The sequence below is a fragment of the Spermophilus citellus genome (assembly GCF_964194105.1).
Source record: "Spermophilus citellus genome assembly, chromosome: 11".
NCBI classification, from domain to species: domain Eukaryota; kingdom Metazoa; phylum Chordata; class Mammalia; order Rodentia; family Sciuridae; genus Spermophilus; species Spermophilus citellus.
Window position 1 is genome coordinate 66,456,260 of NC_138192.1, and position 18,598 is coordinate 66,474,857.

The 18,598-nt window shown below is 35.4% G+C and overlaps 2 protein-coding genes across 8 annotated transcripts in view; one reads left to right on the forward strand and one right to left on the reverse strand.

Annotated features, from left to right (window-relative positions):
- The window catches only part of IFIH1 (interferon induced with helicase C domain 1), a 55,141-nt gene extending 41,918 nt beyond the window's left edge, over positions 1–13,223 (reverse strand). For all 3 annotated transcript variants that reach the window (XM_081262072.1, XM_081262073.1, XM_081262071.1), the window contains exons 1-2: positions 12,769–13,223; positions 4,686–4,854 (exon numbers count right to left, since the gene is read on the reverse strand). In XM_081262072.1, the coding sequence (XP_081118198.1) occupies positions 4,686–4,854; positions 12,769–13,221 (622 nt within the window). In that variant the 5' untranslated portion in view covers positions 13,222–13,223. The remainder of the gene's footprint in view (positions 1–4,685; positions 4,855–12,768) is intronic.
- A 37-nt stretch (positions 13,224–13,260) lies between these two features.
- Positions 13,261–18,598, forward strand: part of GCA (grancalcin) — a 39,563-nt gene continuing 34,225 nt past the window's right edge. For 2 of the 5 annotated variants that reach the window (XM_081262075.1, XM_081262078.1), the window contains exons 1-2: positions 13,261–13,391; positions 14,013–14,113. The gene's annotated coding sequence lies outside the window, so the exon portion shown is untranslated. Of the gene's footprint in view, positions 13,392–14,012; positions 14,114–14,209; positions 14,295–18,598 lie in introns of all 5 variants that reach the window. The other 3 variants (XM_081262074.1, XM_081262079.1, XM_081262077.1) reach the window with 3 other exon arrangements.

Here is an 18,598-nt window from a genome sequence, read left to right on the forward strand (position 1 = left end):
AGATAGCCATGAGCTTTCTGGTCTCTGTGAGGGGAGTACCACTTCTGAGGCACCTCCCCCAAATCAGAGAGGTAGCACTACTCATTGAAACTAAGGAGGAAACAACTTTGCTTCCTTGACATGTGTGGGAGTGGCAGTCCCATGGTCTCTAAATGGCTTTGGGGTCATTCTTGCTTTTCCTTGAAGCACAGGTTCATAGCCCAATAGGTTTATGGTCTAACTCAGCAGAATCCAAGAGGTCTGACAGTCTTTCTTCACCCCCATCCTGCCTTTTCTTTCCCCTTTATTTCAAACTGACAGAGTCTGTGTCCTGCTGAAATGGCTGATTAAGTGCAAGTCACATCCACAAACTATTTACTAAGAGTTTGTTCAGTTGCACCTTCATGTTCTTTTCACAACACACTTTGCCATATGTTTTTGTAAGAGGCCGAGAATCTCCCAGATCTTCAAGTTCTGGTCCCTTCTTGGTTACTAATTCCTTCTGTTACCAGCAGGAGTTGGATATGTGTTCCACTGGATGGAAGAATGAACACAGCAAACGTGGCCAAGTTAAATAAGGAGCAAGACGTTTATTAAAAAGGAAAATGAGAGAAAGATTCAGAGCTCTTGGTGCAGTGTGCCTGGGAGGGGCAAGAGTGCCATTTACATCTTACCATGCTCCTCCTTTTATAGGAATGTAATTAGATGATCAGCTCCTCCTGATTGGTTTTCGATATTCCAATTGTCCCACAGTGGACATGGGTCAGATTATAGATTATGCAGGAACTTTTGGCAAGATAGAAACATCTGCCTTTTCTGAGAAATAGGAACTGTCTTATAACACATTCGGGCATGTTAAAAAGGCTCTCTTCATACTTGGCGTCTTGTCGACATTTACTGTCCTTTCTGTACTCTCCACTGTCTATCCTCTGCTATCTCATTTCCTTAACTCATCTTTTTTTCTCATTTTACTACAAATAGGAGAAACAGAACCACTCCTTCCACATCTTGCTCAAAAATCTCATCAGCTAAATATCCAATTTTATTGCCCATAAGGGCAACCTTTTACAAAATACTAGAACACTCTCCCACCAAGTTCTTTGCCATTTTATAACAAGGATCACCTTTCTTCCAGTCTCTAATTTTCTACATTTTCTCCTAAGACCCCATCAGAATCACCCTTAAACCTATATTTCTGACATTCACCTCAAAATTCTTTCACTTTCTATACACTACCTGGTTCCAGAGCCACTTCAATGTGTTTTTTGTTTAGTAGCATCCAACTTTGGGGGTATCCAAATTTGTATTAGTTATTTGAGATCACCAGAACAAAATAGAGTAGAGGGTTGGTTTAGACATCAGAAATTTTCTCACAATTTTGGAGACTGGAAGTCTAAGATCCTAATGTCAGTAGAGTCAGTGCTTAGAAAGTTTTTCTTTCTTGAGTTACAGATGGTGGTTTTCTCACTGTGTCATCCCACAATGGAGAGAGTGATCTCTTTCCCTCTTCCTCTTCTTATAAGGCTACAGCCTTATTAGATCAGAGCCTCACCCTTATGACCTCATTTAACCTTAACAAGTTCTTAACACCCAATCTCCAGATACACCAGATACAGTTACTTTGAGAGCTATAAGCTTTCTTCAGAATGCAGGGGGCAACTCAATTCATAGTAGCTCTTCACCACAAGAAAAATATCACAACTTTGTCCTAATTATCAAAGCTTGCTAGAAAAATGTTCAGAGTTCAGCAAATAATATTGAAATCCCTGAATCTCCCAACTAGATGTTTTGAGGCAATGAAAATATTGTTGGTCAGAGTGAGTCTGAATGTATGCAGAAGTGAGCCCCAGATGGGGTGGGCATTTTCCATCTAGCCTTTAAAGGAAGCCTAGAACCATTTCTACTCTGCCACTTTTCTCATTTCTGAGTCAACATCCATCCTTACCTACTTTGGTTGAAAGGAGGGAAAGCCCCAATTGTGAGAGAACACTGCTATGGGGCCAGGGAGAGAAGAGAGACTGATGAATAATAAGATACTTATTTCTTTTCGTGAGCCTTTCCCACTTTTATATAATGATTTGTTGGTCTGGGAAAATTAGGACAAACTAGTCCCAATGCCATTGTTAAACAGACAACCAGAGACCTAATCACAATACAAATTTATGGCATATTATAAGAAAAGTAAAAACGGAGGCATGTGAATACAATGCATATGTAATAAGATGTGCTAGAATACTGGCATTACATAGGATTTTCTAAATATACTCTACTATATTACTATTGTTTAAAAAATTATAATTTGAAATATTACACTGAACTTCCAACTAGGCACCTGGTGAAGTGGAACTGAAAGCTTATCTTGGCAAGAACTATTGCCAGACACACATTTATGTCAGATCTGGAAGATACTTTAAAGCAGAACTTATAGACCATTTGCTAAAGAATTATGCCACTGAACCTGAGCATACAATAAACAGGTACCCTCTAACAGGGGAAGGGTACACCAGAGACTTTCTGATCTGAAAAACTTCCCTTTCTAACATTTTTTTTATATACTGAGGCCAAATTTTCCTGGGAAACAAAAAATAAACTGGACTGTAGCCATTTTCCACTGAAAGTCAAGTCCTGGAATGATTTATCATGGATAGTCCCATGAGGTCTTAAGTAGGTACTCATCATGAGAGGGAGTGGTCTAGGGAGTAGCCCAGGTTTATTCTTGAGGTATTTAAGAGGGAATTGGCCCATCATTGTATATATATATATATATATATATATATATATATATATATATATATATATATATAGCTTTGACTAGAAGTCCCTTCACTTAGCAAATAGGCCTTAGAATTATAGTGTGGAAAAAATTCCTGGAAAATAATAAATACCTAAAAAAAATATGATCTTGATATTATAAGTAAGTGGCATCATTGAGGCCCCACCAGAGAACCAAAGCAAAATAAAGATGCTTCTTATTCTGAAGGACTTTTAATATATAGTCATAATTTTGTGGTCTAAACAGAACTCATGGAACTTGCTGGTAAATGCATAATAGAATTACTTATCTAATTGAGCATTCTTGAATAATCCCCCAAATTTTTAAATAATTTCAGAGAAAGAACAGTTTCAAGGCCTTTTGAACTTTAAGTTCATCTTAAAGATATGATAGTACAGCTACTAATGCCACTTCATAATTCTTTAGAGCTTGTAAATACCCCATGGTAAAGAAAGTTGATTCTGTCTATTGCTCCATTTTTATCCCATGGTCTGTCTCACTCTGAGTGTAGTGTATGTGTGTCTGTCTGTCTGTCTGTCTGTCTCTCTCTCTCTCTCTCTCTCTACATATATATAGATATTGGTACAGATACATACTTCACAGAAGTAATAACAGTAGAACCCCTGGAAGTTGCTGACAAACAGACCATGGGACTTTTGAAAGTCTGATTTTTGAAAGCTGGTTTGACCACTTTTATTTATTTATTTTTGGCACCAGGGATTGAACTCAAGGATGCTTAACCACTGAGGCACATCCCCGGCCCTTTATGTGTTTTATTTTGAGACAGCACCTTGCTAAGTTGCTTAGGTCCTCACTAAGTTGCTGCTGAGTTGCTGAGACTGGTTTGAACTTTTGATCCTCCTGCCTTAGCCTCCCAAGCTGTTTTAATTACAGGTGTGCACCACCATACCCATCCTAGATTGACCACTTTTAAAGAGTGAAACAAATAGTTTTATATAGGTATGTATTTTAAATTGCCAGGCAAAAATAAAGCTATTTCATAAAATAATATAAAACATAACATGCTGTTTCTTTAATAATTTAGCAATTTTACTTTATCACTCAATTTATCTGTTTTTGTTTTGCATATGTACTTCAGAAAATTGCCTACTCTGTACCTTGTTCCACTAAAAATTATGGTGTATGGGAAGAAGGACTTTACATGTCATTTAACCTCATATCCTCAGCACCAGGAATAGCCCACCACATCTGGCACTCACTACATGTTCACTGAATGAATGAATGAGTGAATGAGTGAAGGAAAGAGGTGAAGTCAGTATGCAATGATTATAATAATTATAATTAATTTGTTGGCAATTAACTTTTAACTTGTTTTATAAATGATATTTTTGAAAGCATAGAGAATATATTAAGGAAATAAAAATAAGTTGGAAGTTTTAATTAGATATAAAATAATATATGTAAAAGGGCTACAAAAATTGTTATTAACTATTTTTTAAAATTTATATTACATGAAGTTGAGATGTGTTGTAATTACAAACCCTTCATCAAATGTTCAAAATACTTAAAATTTATGAAAATATTCAGAAGTGTATGCAGCAGAGTTTTAATAACCACAAAAATAATTTTGTACAATTTATTTGCCTCTTTTTAATGCGAAAAGTACCTTGTTAAAAATTCCAGGTCATTCTTATGCTTTCAAAATAAGACTAATAGTGGAATGTTGGTTGGACTTTGAGTCAACCACCAATATTCTAGTCCAGCTTGATGAATTCTTTGGGCTCTGATACTTTAATTTTTTTCTCAGGCACTAATTTCTTTGTAAAATAAATGATCTACCAAATCCCTTCCCATTTGAAAACTGTTATTTAAAAAAAAAAACTTGGTGTTTGGCAATATGTCTATAGGTTTCATTAAACTTTCAATTATTGGGCAAAATGTGGAAAATCATCTCTAGTAAAATAAGAAATACCTGCATTGCTTTCTGAGCAAGCAACACCTGTTAACTCCTGGGCAAGTCTGTTATTTCCTGTTTCTCGAAGAATGTTCAGAAATGTAGAAAACCAGTTTTCTTTCTGCACAATCCTGCTGAGCAACTCTCTTACACCTGATTCATTTGCATTATTTTCTGCAGCAGTAATCTGTTAAGAGAAAAGTAGAAATAAAGAAGATTCAACATATCAATAAATTTAAACAGGAAATAGTTGTTAGGGAAACTGAGCAATTAAGCATAAGTATTTTTTAAAAGTTTATATTCAGATACTAAGGAAAACAGCAATGCTACATGCAGCAATTTTGAAGTCTACCAGGAAAAATATCTCTGAATCAAACACCCTTTGAAACATGTAATTTTTAAGCCATTTTGATGTCCGAACCTGATGCTTAGAAATAAATGTTTTACCTCGTTCTGAATAAGAAGAACATAAGAAAAAATCTTTCATCAATAACCATATTTTATCTCTTTTTACCAATTTCTTTCTGTATATCTATGGCTTGCTATTTCCGTTCAACACAAGAAGTCTGTAAATGGGAAATAAAATATTTTTTATCCAACTTCTCTTTCTTCACTATTTCTACCATGGAAATAAGTAATTACAACCACAGATTCATATTTTTGTTTATTTAATATTTGCATTATTTATAATTACTATAATAAAATTTTCCAAAATTTTGTTTATTTAATATTATGACATTTTTTCTATATCTATTCCTTTTGTAAAGTATGAAGTAGACTTATTTCATATCCAGTCATTATAATATTTAGTCTTCATTTTCTTTCCTATTTATTTATTTATTTATTTATTTATTTATTTTGGGTACCCGGGATTGAACTCAGTGGCACTTGACTACTGAGCCACATCCCCAGCACTATTTTGTATTTTTTATTTGGAGGTTCACTGAGTTGCTTAGTGTCTCGCTTTTGTTGAGGCTTTGAACTCACTATCCTCTTGTTTCAGACTCTCGAGCTGCTGGGCCTAACCTAGTGAATCTTTTTGTAATGTGGATCATTTGTATAATTATTATCACAATGCATCTTCCTAAAATAGATTCTAATAGAGTAACTGACATTTGGAGAAAAGACTAACACAAATCATGTTAGATCAGAAAGAAATGACGCCATCATTAACTTTCTGTGGCATCAAGGAAGCTACTTCATAACCCTGAGCCTCCATTTCCACATGTGGAAACTGAGGCCACCAGAATGGAGATTCGAGTGTTAGTTACTCCATCCTGATTGCACATAAGAAACACCTGTGGAGACTTAAAAAAATGCTAATGTTTAGCGTCTGTCCCAAAGGATTCTGGTTTATTTTGTCTATGTTGAGGACACAGAACATTTTTCAAACATTTTTTCTAAGCATCTCATGTGATTCTTACCAGCCTCCTAATTGAGAAACACTGATATAGATATTCTCAAAGTTCTTTCTCAATATCTATGAATCTTCTATATCTATAATTTCAGCTGTTTAGACTAGTTTGTTCTTACAAAATGTGTTTTCTAGTCCTTTAAATATATTCCAAGGCCTTTTAATGTCAATGATTTGTTAACCTTTTTTCAAATAATGTTTTCTACAAATTTAGTATTACCTATTATTATGGATGACCTAGGAAATTATTTACTTTAAAAAACCTACTCTCTCTCTCTCTCTCTCTCTCTCTCTCTCTCTCTCTCTCTCTCTCCTTCCCTCCCTCCCTCCTCCCTCCCTCCCTCCCTTCCTTCCTTCCTTCCTTTCTACCAGGAATTGAACTCAGGGGCACTCAACCACTGAGCCATATGCCCAGCCCTGGCTTTGAACTCATGATCCTCCTGTCTCAGCCTTCCAAGCCACTGGGATTACAGGCATGGGCCACCACACCTGGTCTTTTACAAACATTTCACTAGCAGATACTACTTAGTATAAAAAATTGTTCTACATGACCTCTACTCAAATGTCATTTTAGTCCTATTAGCTAATAGGTAATTATACTGTCCTAGGGCTTTTCATATATTAAGCTAGCAACCCTGAAATAGATACCAACATAAACCCCTTTCACAGATCAGAAGGCCAAGAGGCACAAATATGTTTGGCTCTCTCTCCAAGGTCACAAATCTAGTAAATGTCAAAGGTAGAATTCCATACAGGTAATTGACTGTAGAGGCTAAAACCTGACTTCTTGCGCTATAATCATAGCTAAAAATTTTCTTCAATTTTATTTTTTGTCAAAAAGTGATTATTTGCACTTAAAAATTAAACTTATGAAATTTTAAGTGATTTCAGGCCATCTCTCACAAACCATTGTCTAAGCAATTTTTTGCTCATTTCCTACTTTTTCTCTAACTTCATTAATCTCCTAATGGAAATTTTTTGACTTCTCTGGTATTTGTAAGAGTTTTATTATTTACTACTAATTGGAGAAGTAATTGCTATTGACACAAATTACACTGGTTTCAACACCTCATTTTAACTAAACCCTTCCTTTTATTTTTTTTTCCTGATACTAGGATTAAACATTGAACTTAGGGGGTACTTTATCACTGAGTTACATCTCCAGAATTTTTACTTTTTATTTTATTATTTTTTAATATTTATTTCTTCGTTGTAGTTGTCAATACCTTTATTTAATTTATTTATTTTTATGAGGTGCTAAGGATTGAACCCAGGGCTTTGCAAGTGCTAAGTGAGTGCTCTACCACTGAGCCACAACCCCAGCCCTTTACTTTATATTTTGAGACAGGGTTTTGCTAGGTTGCTGAGGCTGGCCTTGAACTTACAATATTGCTGCTTCGGCCTCCTGAATAGCTGGATTACAGGAGTGCACCACCATGTCTGGCTTCAATCATTTCCATTTTTATTATCCCATTTTTAATCAGCTTTAAATATACTTGAAGGAAGTAATAAGAAAGTATTTCTCTAAAAAGAATTAATGGGCACTGTAATGAATACTTTTATTAAAAATCTAAGCATTTTCTACTCACTAAATTTTCTTTGACTATCAATCTGTTAAGTAGATTTTTACTCTGGAAACACATATGTCACATTTTCTTTACCTTTATTGATCCCAGGCATTTGCATATTATAATGCTTTTGTTTTCTACATTTATTTGTACTATTTGAATGCAGAAATACATATAACATCTGTGTAATTTTAGTAGCTTCATCAAGATTCTGAATTTTTAAGAAATCATCCCCATTTGGATGCTGGAAAGTACATCAGTTCCCTTTGAAGTAATTTTACACACACACACGCACACACACACACATACACACACGTTTTTCTTAATCTATTTTCCTATAATATTATAAAGATGTTAGACCCCAATAAATAAACACAATAACAGAAATTCCTAGAAGGGGAATATTTAAACTTGAGATTGATATAGAATGATTCCCTCCCCTACTAGATGTTTTCTCTATGAATTTAACAATGTCAATGGCAACATTGTTAACTAATTTATGGAACATAAAATATAGGTGAATTTCAATGGAGTAGTTTCACGCAGCTATAAAGAAGAATATAATTGTCATTTGTAGTAAAAAAGATGGAATTGGAAAGCATCATGGTGAGTGAAATAAACCAGAAACATAAAGTCAAGGGTCATATGTTCTCACATGTTGAAGCTAGAGAGGAAAAAATAAATTAAAAAAGGAACTCATGGAATCAGGAGAGATGCCAATAGAGTAGAGGAAGAGGATCTGGGGGAAGGAGGATGGGAGGTGAAGGGGATGCTGGGTATGAACTTAATCAAATTATACTATGTGCCCATATGAATATGTCAAAATGAATCTCACTATTGTGTATCATTGTAATGCACCAATATAAAACAAATAAATATGGTAAATTTGTGGGTAAAGCAACTTCTAAATTTTATGTTAATTTTTGTTTTTCTTTCCAAAAGAAAACAGTTAAGTGATGTGATTCTGCAATTTGTATTTGGGGTAAAAATGGGAGTTCATAACCCAATTGAGTCAAATGTATGAAAGATGATATATCATGAGCTTTGTAATGTTTCGAACAACCAATAAAAAAAAAAGTAAACAGTTAAGAAACCAAAGATATTTTCATTAAACACTGGCTTGCCCACATGATGTACAGTTAATGAAAAATGTTTTGTCTTCTTGTATAATAATCTCAGATTGCTATTTAAATATAACAGTTTTTTTAATCCAGTAGAGTTAAACTATCAGATAACAGTAAATTAGGAAACAAAATTATGTTAAAGCATATAATTTGTTCATGTTTTAATTACGTGTTTAATATCAAACTGACAGCTAAGTTTATTCATATTTCTTTTTTTCCTCTTGTTTTTCCTAATTTGCTTGATAATACAATAAATGAGGGGAAAACTGACTGGGACACTCATTTCATTTGAGGAAAATAGGATTTAGCTTCTAGCTGGACTAGTCTTAGTACCTCTGTTTTTCCAAAATAAACAAAAGGTTTATGGAGTGACCAAGACTACATGTGTCGAATTCTTTTGAGCAGGGTTGAAACATGTACCTCTCTTGGGTTGTTCCGGTTGACATTAAGATTCTGTGGAAATGTTTAGATGATCACTTCTGTTACAGAGTTCACAGCTGTCTAAATCAATGGGTATGCCAAGTTGTCACTCTGCACCCTAAAAGAAGCAGGGCAGTACAGGGTCACTCCCTTACAGGGATGGTTCTGATGTAATGATCTGTAAAAGAACTAGTGTTTACTGCTGTGTCTCCAGCATTTAGGATAGTGCCTTGAGTACAGTAGGTGTTCCTTAGCTATTGGTAGGAAGGATGAACTCTAACATTGCAACTTGAACTCCAGGGAAGCACAGCCGTTGTCTTTGATTTTCTCTTATCTTTCCCACTAGCTTGTTGTCTGGCACAAATATGCCACTCAACAAATTCAAAAATGAATGAATAAATCAATAAACCAAATAGTGTTTTGGGGTACTTATTGGACACAAAACTAAGTCACAGACCGTTTTCAGAATCCCCACTTTAATTGGGGGAAGGGGTTGACATATGGAGGTAGGAATCCTAAACTAAAATCACAATCCAAGTAGGAAATGTCTACTGGAACACAAGTAAAGAATAAAAATAAAAGATCAATTTTTAGAAGTCCTGATTACTTAGTTAGGCTAAGCTTAACTTTTGGTATCTTTTTCTAAACTGTCAAAAATTACATTTGGAAATCTAATGCACGCCATCCATTCATTCTCTAATGCCTGACAAGGCAATCTAACACATCTGTGTTTTCAACTTATTCCAGAGAATTTTTTTGGAAATGAATTCAAGCAATTAATCAAGTAATCAGTATTTATTAAGTACCAACCCTATACCTAGTCCTGGCTAGGTTTTGGGAAATGAAAGATGTATTTTCCCCTTCAAATCAGTTTAATCAAGGGACTTTTAGAAGCAGATCTCAATTTCAACATGAGATTTACCTAAATCCCTGAAGCTTCAACTTTATAGGGAAATGTAACCAGATGAGTGTTAATAAAGTCAATATAATTATATCAAAACAGTAAGTTCTTTCCTAAACACTGTTTTTCATTTGATGTTGACTAAAGCACTATGAAAAAAAGAAATTATTACAATGTTCATTTTCATTGGACAAACTTAGGATTAGAAAACTTAAATAACTTCCCAAAGTTGTCTATGTAGTAAAAAGCAAATATAGCCCCAAATCCACATCTTCCCATTATAAACTCTCATGACTGTCCCATCATACTTTCTGCTATTGGATAAACATGGATGATTTCCACATCCCTAAAGATTCTTCCAAGTATAATGTTTCCTTCTTATTGTTTCCATAGCTTAATTTTGGAAAAAATAATGTACACACACACACACACACACACACACACACACACACACACACATAATTATTAGTCTCTCACAGAGTCCCTATTACTCCTAGTCTCAAATAAATAGCTCTTCATTCTTTCCAGTCTCCTTTGAAATGTGAATCTGAGGCAAAGTTTGGGCTGCTTTGGCCTCGACTGCCATCATTACACAAAAGTCCCTTTACTCCCAGTCTTCTTTGTGTCAAATCCCTTGCAATACTGCTAGCTGCCTCCAAGCTTGCCAGAATCAAGAACTTGGATAAAATGTAGCTGGCGGAAATTCAATCCAGGCAAGACAAAAGTGATGCTGATAGGCAGAAGTATTTAGAGTAAATAAGAAGAAGTGCTGTTTCACTGGCAATCGGGACATCATACCCACCAAACATAAACAGCTTTGTGGTGTTACTGGACTCTGTTGCTTCTGGACTTCCTAACAGCTACTGTGGCTGGAAATGCCATCTTCCATCTCCAGCTGGCTTGAAGGCTGCATACTTTCTTCCAAATTAAGATTCTGCCACAGTGATGTACACATTTGTCATATCCAGCTGGACTACTATAATGCGTTCTAGTTGGTGCTCAATACACAAAATGACATAAACGCTACAGACAACAGTGTAAAGTAATTTACTTTGTTGGGAAAACTGGCCATCACAATTCAACACATGTTGAGTCTTTGGATAGGCCCTGTACCTGTTGAGTCTACGAAGGACCATTAACTTTAGTTACTAAAGATCAACTCATAATACAGGCTAAAGCCAACTAATCTGATACCCAGAACATTGTAAAGAAGATACAAACAATTAACGAATCAAACAGAAAAAGGAAAATGTCAAAATAATAACAGTATAGACAAAAACCCTTGACTTGTGGTGATTTGTCTACAAAGCTTTTAAAATACACTTTTGACTTACAACCATGAATAAGGCAGCTTCAAGTAGGCCAGCATTTGTATACTTCATAGTATATTTTCATTCATTGAAAAACAATGAACATTGTTTTGTAACATCACCTGTCAAATTCATCCTATCAAAAGGCTACCTTTATGAAAATCTGCTATTTCTTTCCTAATATGAAAAGCTGCTTGGGCTGGGGATGTGGCTCAAGCGGTAGCGCGCTCGCCTGGCATGCGTGCGGCCCGGGTTCGATCCTCAGCATCACATACCAACAAAGATGTTGTGTCCACCAAAAAATAAATAAATAAATAAATAAATATTTTTAAAAAATCAGCTTTATTTAAAAAAAAAAAAAGAAAAGAAAAGCTGCAACTGGCAACATATTTCTTCAAGTGAATTATCTCCAAAGTTTTATTCCAAAGAACATGGAAACTTTGGTTAAACAAAGAAAAAAAAAGTGTGTGTGTGTGTCTGTGTGTGTATGTTATATATAATTTCCTCATTTGAACCAACATTAAATGGTATACTAAATAATATGGGTCAGAGATCGGAAAGCTTTTACTCTAAAGGGGCAGATAATAAATATTTTAGACTTTACAGGCCATATGAACAAACTGTGAAAAGCAGTCATAAAACATATGTAAACAAATGAGCACAACTGGGTTCCAATAAAACTTTATAAACATAGAAGATAAAAAAATTCAAAAACCTAAAGACCATTCTTAGCTTCTGGGCCTGCAAATATGAGTAGCAGACTGGATTTAGATTTGGGGGTATGGTTTGCTCGCCTCTGTTCTATGTAACCACATTAAATAAGAACTAAAATTCAGTACTATCAGGATTTGATGTATCTAGCTCTGCATTGTTCTTCTTGGAAGAAGTTGAGCAAATTAACTTACCTCAGTTTTCTCTTCTGTAAAAAAGAAACAATTCTATTATGATCCTTCATGGGTTATTTCAAATATAAAATTACTATAATTGTACATAGTAAGTGTTCAATTAACAGCATTTATCAATACAAATTCCTGCTTTAATGTTAGTTCTTTAGTTTATTTCAGTGAAAGGATAAGAAAGTTAATTCTTTTGTGTTTAAAATATGTATACGGGGTAAAAATGGGAGTTCATAACCCACTTGAATCAAACTGTGAAATATGGTATATTAAGAACTATGTAATGTTTTGAACAGCCAACAATAAAAAATAATAATAATAATAATAATAAATTTCAAAATTATGTTTTCCAGCGCCCAAATCGTCTCTTTTTAAAGAAGGAGGGAACCAGATTTGAAAAAACCATTTGCAATCCCCACTTTGCAAAAATCTTTCTTAAAGCCCAGCTCCATCTGAACTGACACCTACCCGATTTCTGTCTTCAAGTGTCAACAGTTCCTTCTCCATGCATTTATCCAAGACATCTTTAACCAGAAGCTTGTCCACCAGAGTGGGCTGAAGGAGGTTCAGCAGTTGGAGACATTCATCATGAGCCTTCTCAAAAGATGGGGAGGGCAAGTCTGTGAGATCCGGGTTCACATAACGGGCCGCTAAGGTGTTGCCGGTTCTCTGGAGGGCCACCACAAATTCCCGCGTCCAGCCAGGGGACCAGACTTCCTTCTCCAAAGTGTTCAGGAGCAATTCAACTGCGCGCATGTTACCAGAAGTGGCCACGGTCCTGCGAATCTGCTCCTTCACTTCATTAGTCAGAAAGGTCAAGTAGTCCAGGACAGGCTCTACTTGGATGTAACTTTTCAATCTGACCCTGAAGCAAGAGATGAGATAGCGAAAGTTCTTGTCTGCAGAGAACCCATTTGACATCTTTCCTTCTCAGGGAGGGAGAGGATTCTCCCAACTAGACGGTCCACAGTTGAGTGTTTGTAACGCTGTCAGCTGCTTTGAGGTGGCAGGGTCTTCTGCGCTGTGCCTAACCACACGGTGGCCTGCGGGATCCGGGGCCGGTGCAGGACAGCGCGGTGGCGCCTGAGCAGGTGGGCAGGCAGGTGGGCAGCGCGCGCGGTGTCCCGGGCGCGGACGCGGCAGGTTGCGACTGACAGGCCGGTTGCTTTGGCTCTGGCAGGGCGACACTTGTACCTTCGCTGAGTCCTGTTTTCGGCCAGGCAGTTGTTGTGGTTAGCTGGACTGGTTTCTGTTTCGATTCTCTTCTCGAAAGACTTTCCATACGTAATCTCCAGGGCCCCAGGGCCGGGAGTGTTTCCCGGGAGGAGCCAGCCACCCTTTGGTCGCTGTGGGTTAGGAGAGGGCTTCGGTAGAGGTCACTATGGGAAGTAGGAAAGGAGAGCGAATTTTCTTGGATCCATTAAAACAGCAAAAGCAATGGCAAAGTTCCCCAGGGCCTGTGTTTTGGCTTCTCAGCAGGGTTCTGCCTTAACAATTAGATCCTTTGTCAGCTAAAATGTAGAGAGCAGGAAAGTGTGAGATTTGGGACTTCCCGTGTGGAAAATGAAGAGAGACTGCCCCAGACCCTGATGTGAGCAGAAAGGAATTACCCTTTGCTAGTGAAGGCACTTAAGTCTGATCCAGCCAGAGGGTGAAATTGCAAGGGACTGGCCAGGAGATGAAGCTAAGAAAAACACGGTTCCAAAATCCAGGAACCCCAGAACACCAGAAGGAAGTTACCTTTGCACCCTTCCTAAAATAAACCTGACCTCTGGACTCCCAAGAACTAATTTGTTCCGCCAAGAATTTGAGGGTGAGTATGGGAAAAAAAAAAAAATAAGTAATAATAAACAGTTATAGCCTGATTTCCTCAGGCCTAGATTGCTAGTATTTATATATCCTTGACCAGGGCCTGATGACAGATGCAGAAGTACTTTAACCACTAACTCAATTCAGGAGGAAGCCAAGACTGAAGTTTTCCTATCTCCCAACATGTGAGTTCCCCATATTCTTTAATAGATAACTTTCTTTTAATAAAACAAAACAAAACAAAACAAAATCCCCAACAACTTATTTTTTATATAGCTGCCATTCTTTTCTTGGATTCCATACAGCAAGTTTTGGCTGAAGCAACTAGGAACTTAATTAGCAACTAATGTACCAAGTTGTAGTAAACATCAACATTTGTCTATGTCATGAGAGGAAAAAAAAAAGACATTCACACTGAAAAATGGCAGCTTCATTTCAGTACAGAAGCCACAAAAACACAAGTGCTTCAGGTTGTGGCTCACTAGAAGGCATTCTGCAGCCCTGGGCAACTGTGGTTGTAGTAGTATATGATTATAACTTCATGGTTTGGAATTACATGGTAGATGGAGGGGTCATTTAGGCCATCAAAGATATATTTAGGAAAATTAATGTTAGCAAAGCATATTCAGTGACATGTGGATAGTACACTGAAGCCTGGTGGTTCTTTGGACCTTGGGAATTTCAAAGTCTTTAGGTTTATTTACTGAGGCATACACAATACACAGATAAGCAATTTACAGCATATTGTCTTATTTTATTCTAGAATTATAGTATATGACTAAGACTCTCTTCCAAAGAACTGTAAGCTCATGGAAGAAGGGGCATATTTATAGTGGCCAGTAAAATGCTATATGAATAGGATTCCCTTGATGATTTCACCTCTGAACAGGAATATTGAGTTAGCTAACAGCTGGCCTGATGTCTAGCACACAGAATTATTGAAGTGAATGGAACCTTGGCCCTGTGGAGTTCTTTATTTTCTGTTTCTTCATAGGACCCTATTATTTCTTGTTTTGGGAGTTGACTTTGTAATTAGATAAAAGAGAATCAAATTTGATGTTTCTACAGAAGTATTCAGCTTACTAATTTTAGTTATTAGGTCTACAAAGATCTCATTTTAGGATATTGCAAAAATGTATCTCCCAATGCCTCCCCACCCCTGCCAGCTAGCTACCCGTGGGTTTAATTCAATATGTTGAAGCACAAACTGACCCATCAACCAAAAGCCATTCTGTTCCCTGGCACTTATCCTTCTATATTTTGGTTCTAAATACTGGAGAAAGAGAAGGGATTGGTTATTTTCTATGGGGAAACAGATAGTGTCATTTTCTTAACCAGTAAATTGTTGTCCTGGTAGAGAAGGAGTCAAAAATAAATGCTTAAGTGTTTGTTATTCAAATTATATCATTCATTCACTTGCTCAAGAAATATTTACTAATACTTTATGATCAGCTATGTTCTAAATGCAGTTAATAAAATGAAAAATACAAAATAAAATAAATAAAAAATAATATATTTAAAAGTTTCTATTTTTATAGAACCCACATACTAAATGGGAGTGGAAAGACAGATAATTAATAGCAACCAACAAATATCCAATGTGCCAGGTAAGGATAAATGCTATGAGGACTATGGTTAAAAGCTAGATGAAAATACACAGTACAGTTTTTCTGTCTGGTTTTCCATGTATAACTGTCCTTGCTTACCTGTCATTATCAACATCACATGATAATACCAACAATAATCCATAGTCATTCTCAGTTGAAAGTTGTTGAATAAGGATTGAGTGATGAGGACTGAGTGTGTTAGGAACAGTAAAGGAAACAGAAAGGAACCTCTCTTTCAGGAATCTGCCATTATTTTGATAGGGCCACTTATGGAGAAAGGTTGAAGAAACAAAAACCAAACCCTGTCTCTCAAAAAGAATCTTTTTTCTTCATGTATATTTTTGCATGGTGATTTAGTTTATTTTCTGCCTTTTCTTTGGGTATTTTCCTCTGTCTGGTTTCTTCTAATATCTTTCACTTTCATTTTTTTTAATTTTCCCAATGTGAATTTCCGTTTCCTTTCTCTTTTGAGATAGGAAAGGCTGCTGATCTATGTCTTTCCCTTTTTTTCTGGACCTGCCTGTTGTTTATACCCTGCCTCCTCCACCAAAATAATTTCCAGTCTCCATCAGTTTTAAAACACTCTTTAGTGTTTTTGTTCTATGTGTGGTAGTTCAGGAAGATCCTGAATAACTGATTCTCATTATTGTCCAACTTTTCATTTTAATTTTTTACATTTAAGTAATAGGAACAATCACAGTTGTCATGAGAATATAATAGTCACATGAAGCAGTAATATTTTTCCAAAGAAATTAACAACAAATTTAATTTAATGAGAAAATCTTTAAGAATTTTTAGATAGTCCTTCATTTGTTTACTAAATTATATCAATAAAGAGCAATTCTATGTGACTTAAAGTGTTAAATGCTTTTACCCTAGCAGTGTGGAGTTGTGGTTATGCACAGAAACTGAGCCCAGAGTGTAGGGTTCACAGTTAGCATGATCTAATTATTGTATGATTAAGAGAATCACCTAATATACTTCAGTTGTAAAATAATGATGCCGGTATCATGTCGTAAAGTTATTCTATTCTAAGCATGGACTGAAAAGCACTTATCACTAGACTTGAAATGTTTATGTGCCTAGAAAGTGACTGCAGCCCAATATGCTTACAGAAATAAAAGAAAAGAGATTGTACCAACTTTCAAACAAAGTACATTCTATAAAGGAAATAATTTAGTTTTGTATATAATAAGTAGCCAATATATATAATTTGTATATAATAAGTAGTCTATACTCAGTGTCTTTTATTTTTGCAAGAAATTTATAGGCTTATTTATCAGGAATGTTTATTATTAAGTAACACTGATTTTAACTTTCAATTTCAAACCTTTAGTGGTCCCATAATAGGGGAAAAAAGTTTTAGTTAAGTTTACTTGATTTTGATAATTATTTCCTAGTTACTTCTACCAATTCAGTTAACATTGTAGTTTCTAGTGTTCACATTAAAAGTTTGTTTGTTTTGTTTTTTACATAACAGTTTTGGCAAACAAATCATATTTCAGTGGATAATTTTTCAAACATTCATTTTTCAAATTCTTCCACCATAGCTTAAGTCTTTTGAAAACAATTTCTTTCAGGTGTTTTTGTTAAAATGGTACCTTCACCTCAAAGGCATAGATTTTGTTTCTTTTACTTTATTTTTTTAAAATTTTTAATATTTATTTTTCAGTTTTTCGGTGGATATAACATATTTTTTTACCATATGATTTTTTATTTTTTTAGTCATACATGACAGCAGAATGTATTTTGACATATAATACATACATGGAATGTACATACATCAATCATAATGTCTATTCTATTCTGCTGCCCTTCCTATCCCCGCTACTTCTCCCCTCCTCTCCCATCCTTTCTCTCTATCCATGTTTTACTTTATTTTAAGTGCTGGCTAGGCACAGTGGTGCACAAATGTGATCCAAATGACATGGAATACTGAGGCAGGAGGATCACAAGGTTGAGCTTAGCAAGACCTTAAGTGACATAGTGAGTCCTTGTCTGAAAATGAAAAACAAAAGGGTGGAGGAGATGGCTCAGTGGTAAAGCACCTTTGAGTTCAATCTTCAGTATCAAATAAATAAATAAATAAAATGCTTAGGAGCAATCTCTTGTCAAATGTAATTAGACTGCCATTTTCTTCACCCTGCAATGGTCACTGTGGGGTTAGACATTGAAAAGTGGAAGTTTTAATTGCTTCATGCCCACTGTATACAAATTGTTAAATATTTTTTACTCCTCTCCTGCTAATTTTACAACTGATAGTCTTAAAGTAGTACTAGGAATATTAGGGCTATAGAATGAGCTATTGAAATAAAATATAGAAATACATTGAAACAAATTTCAGAATTGCTGAATAACAAAAATTACACTAAAAATGAAATATTTTAAACTCTAAAATATTGCTTATCATTAATGCACAAGATTATATAAATTGCATTCAAAAAAATCTTATTTCATTCACCTGATTCTTTACTTTTTAGTTTTTGGTTGTATTTTATAATATTATAGTTGTACATATAAGTGCTTTTTTTCAATAAATGCATCTATATTCATAGGAGTCTCTATTCAAATATTCATTTGTTTTTTTAGTACTAGGTATTGAAAGCAGGGCCTTGCACATTCTAGGTAAGTGTTCTCTTACTGAGCTACATTCTAGCCCTTTCCATTTTCTGATTTGAGACAGGATCATGCTAAGTTGCTCAGGCTGGCCTCAAACTTGCAATCTTAACTTAGTCTCCCTAGTACCTGAAATTACAGGCATTGTTCCCAGCTCATGTGCAACTATTTTAAATGACAAGGAGCAAAACATTCTGATTTTTGATAGTAAACAAATGCTAAAGGATCTTCAGGCATTTTATTGGAATATGACCCTAAGAATTCTA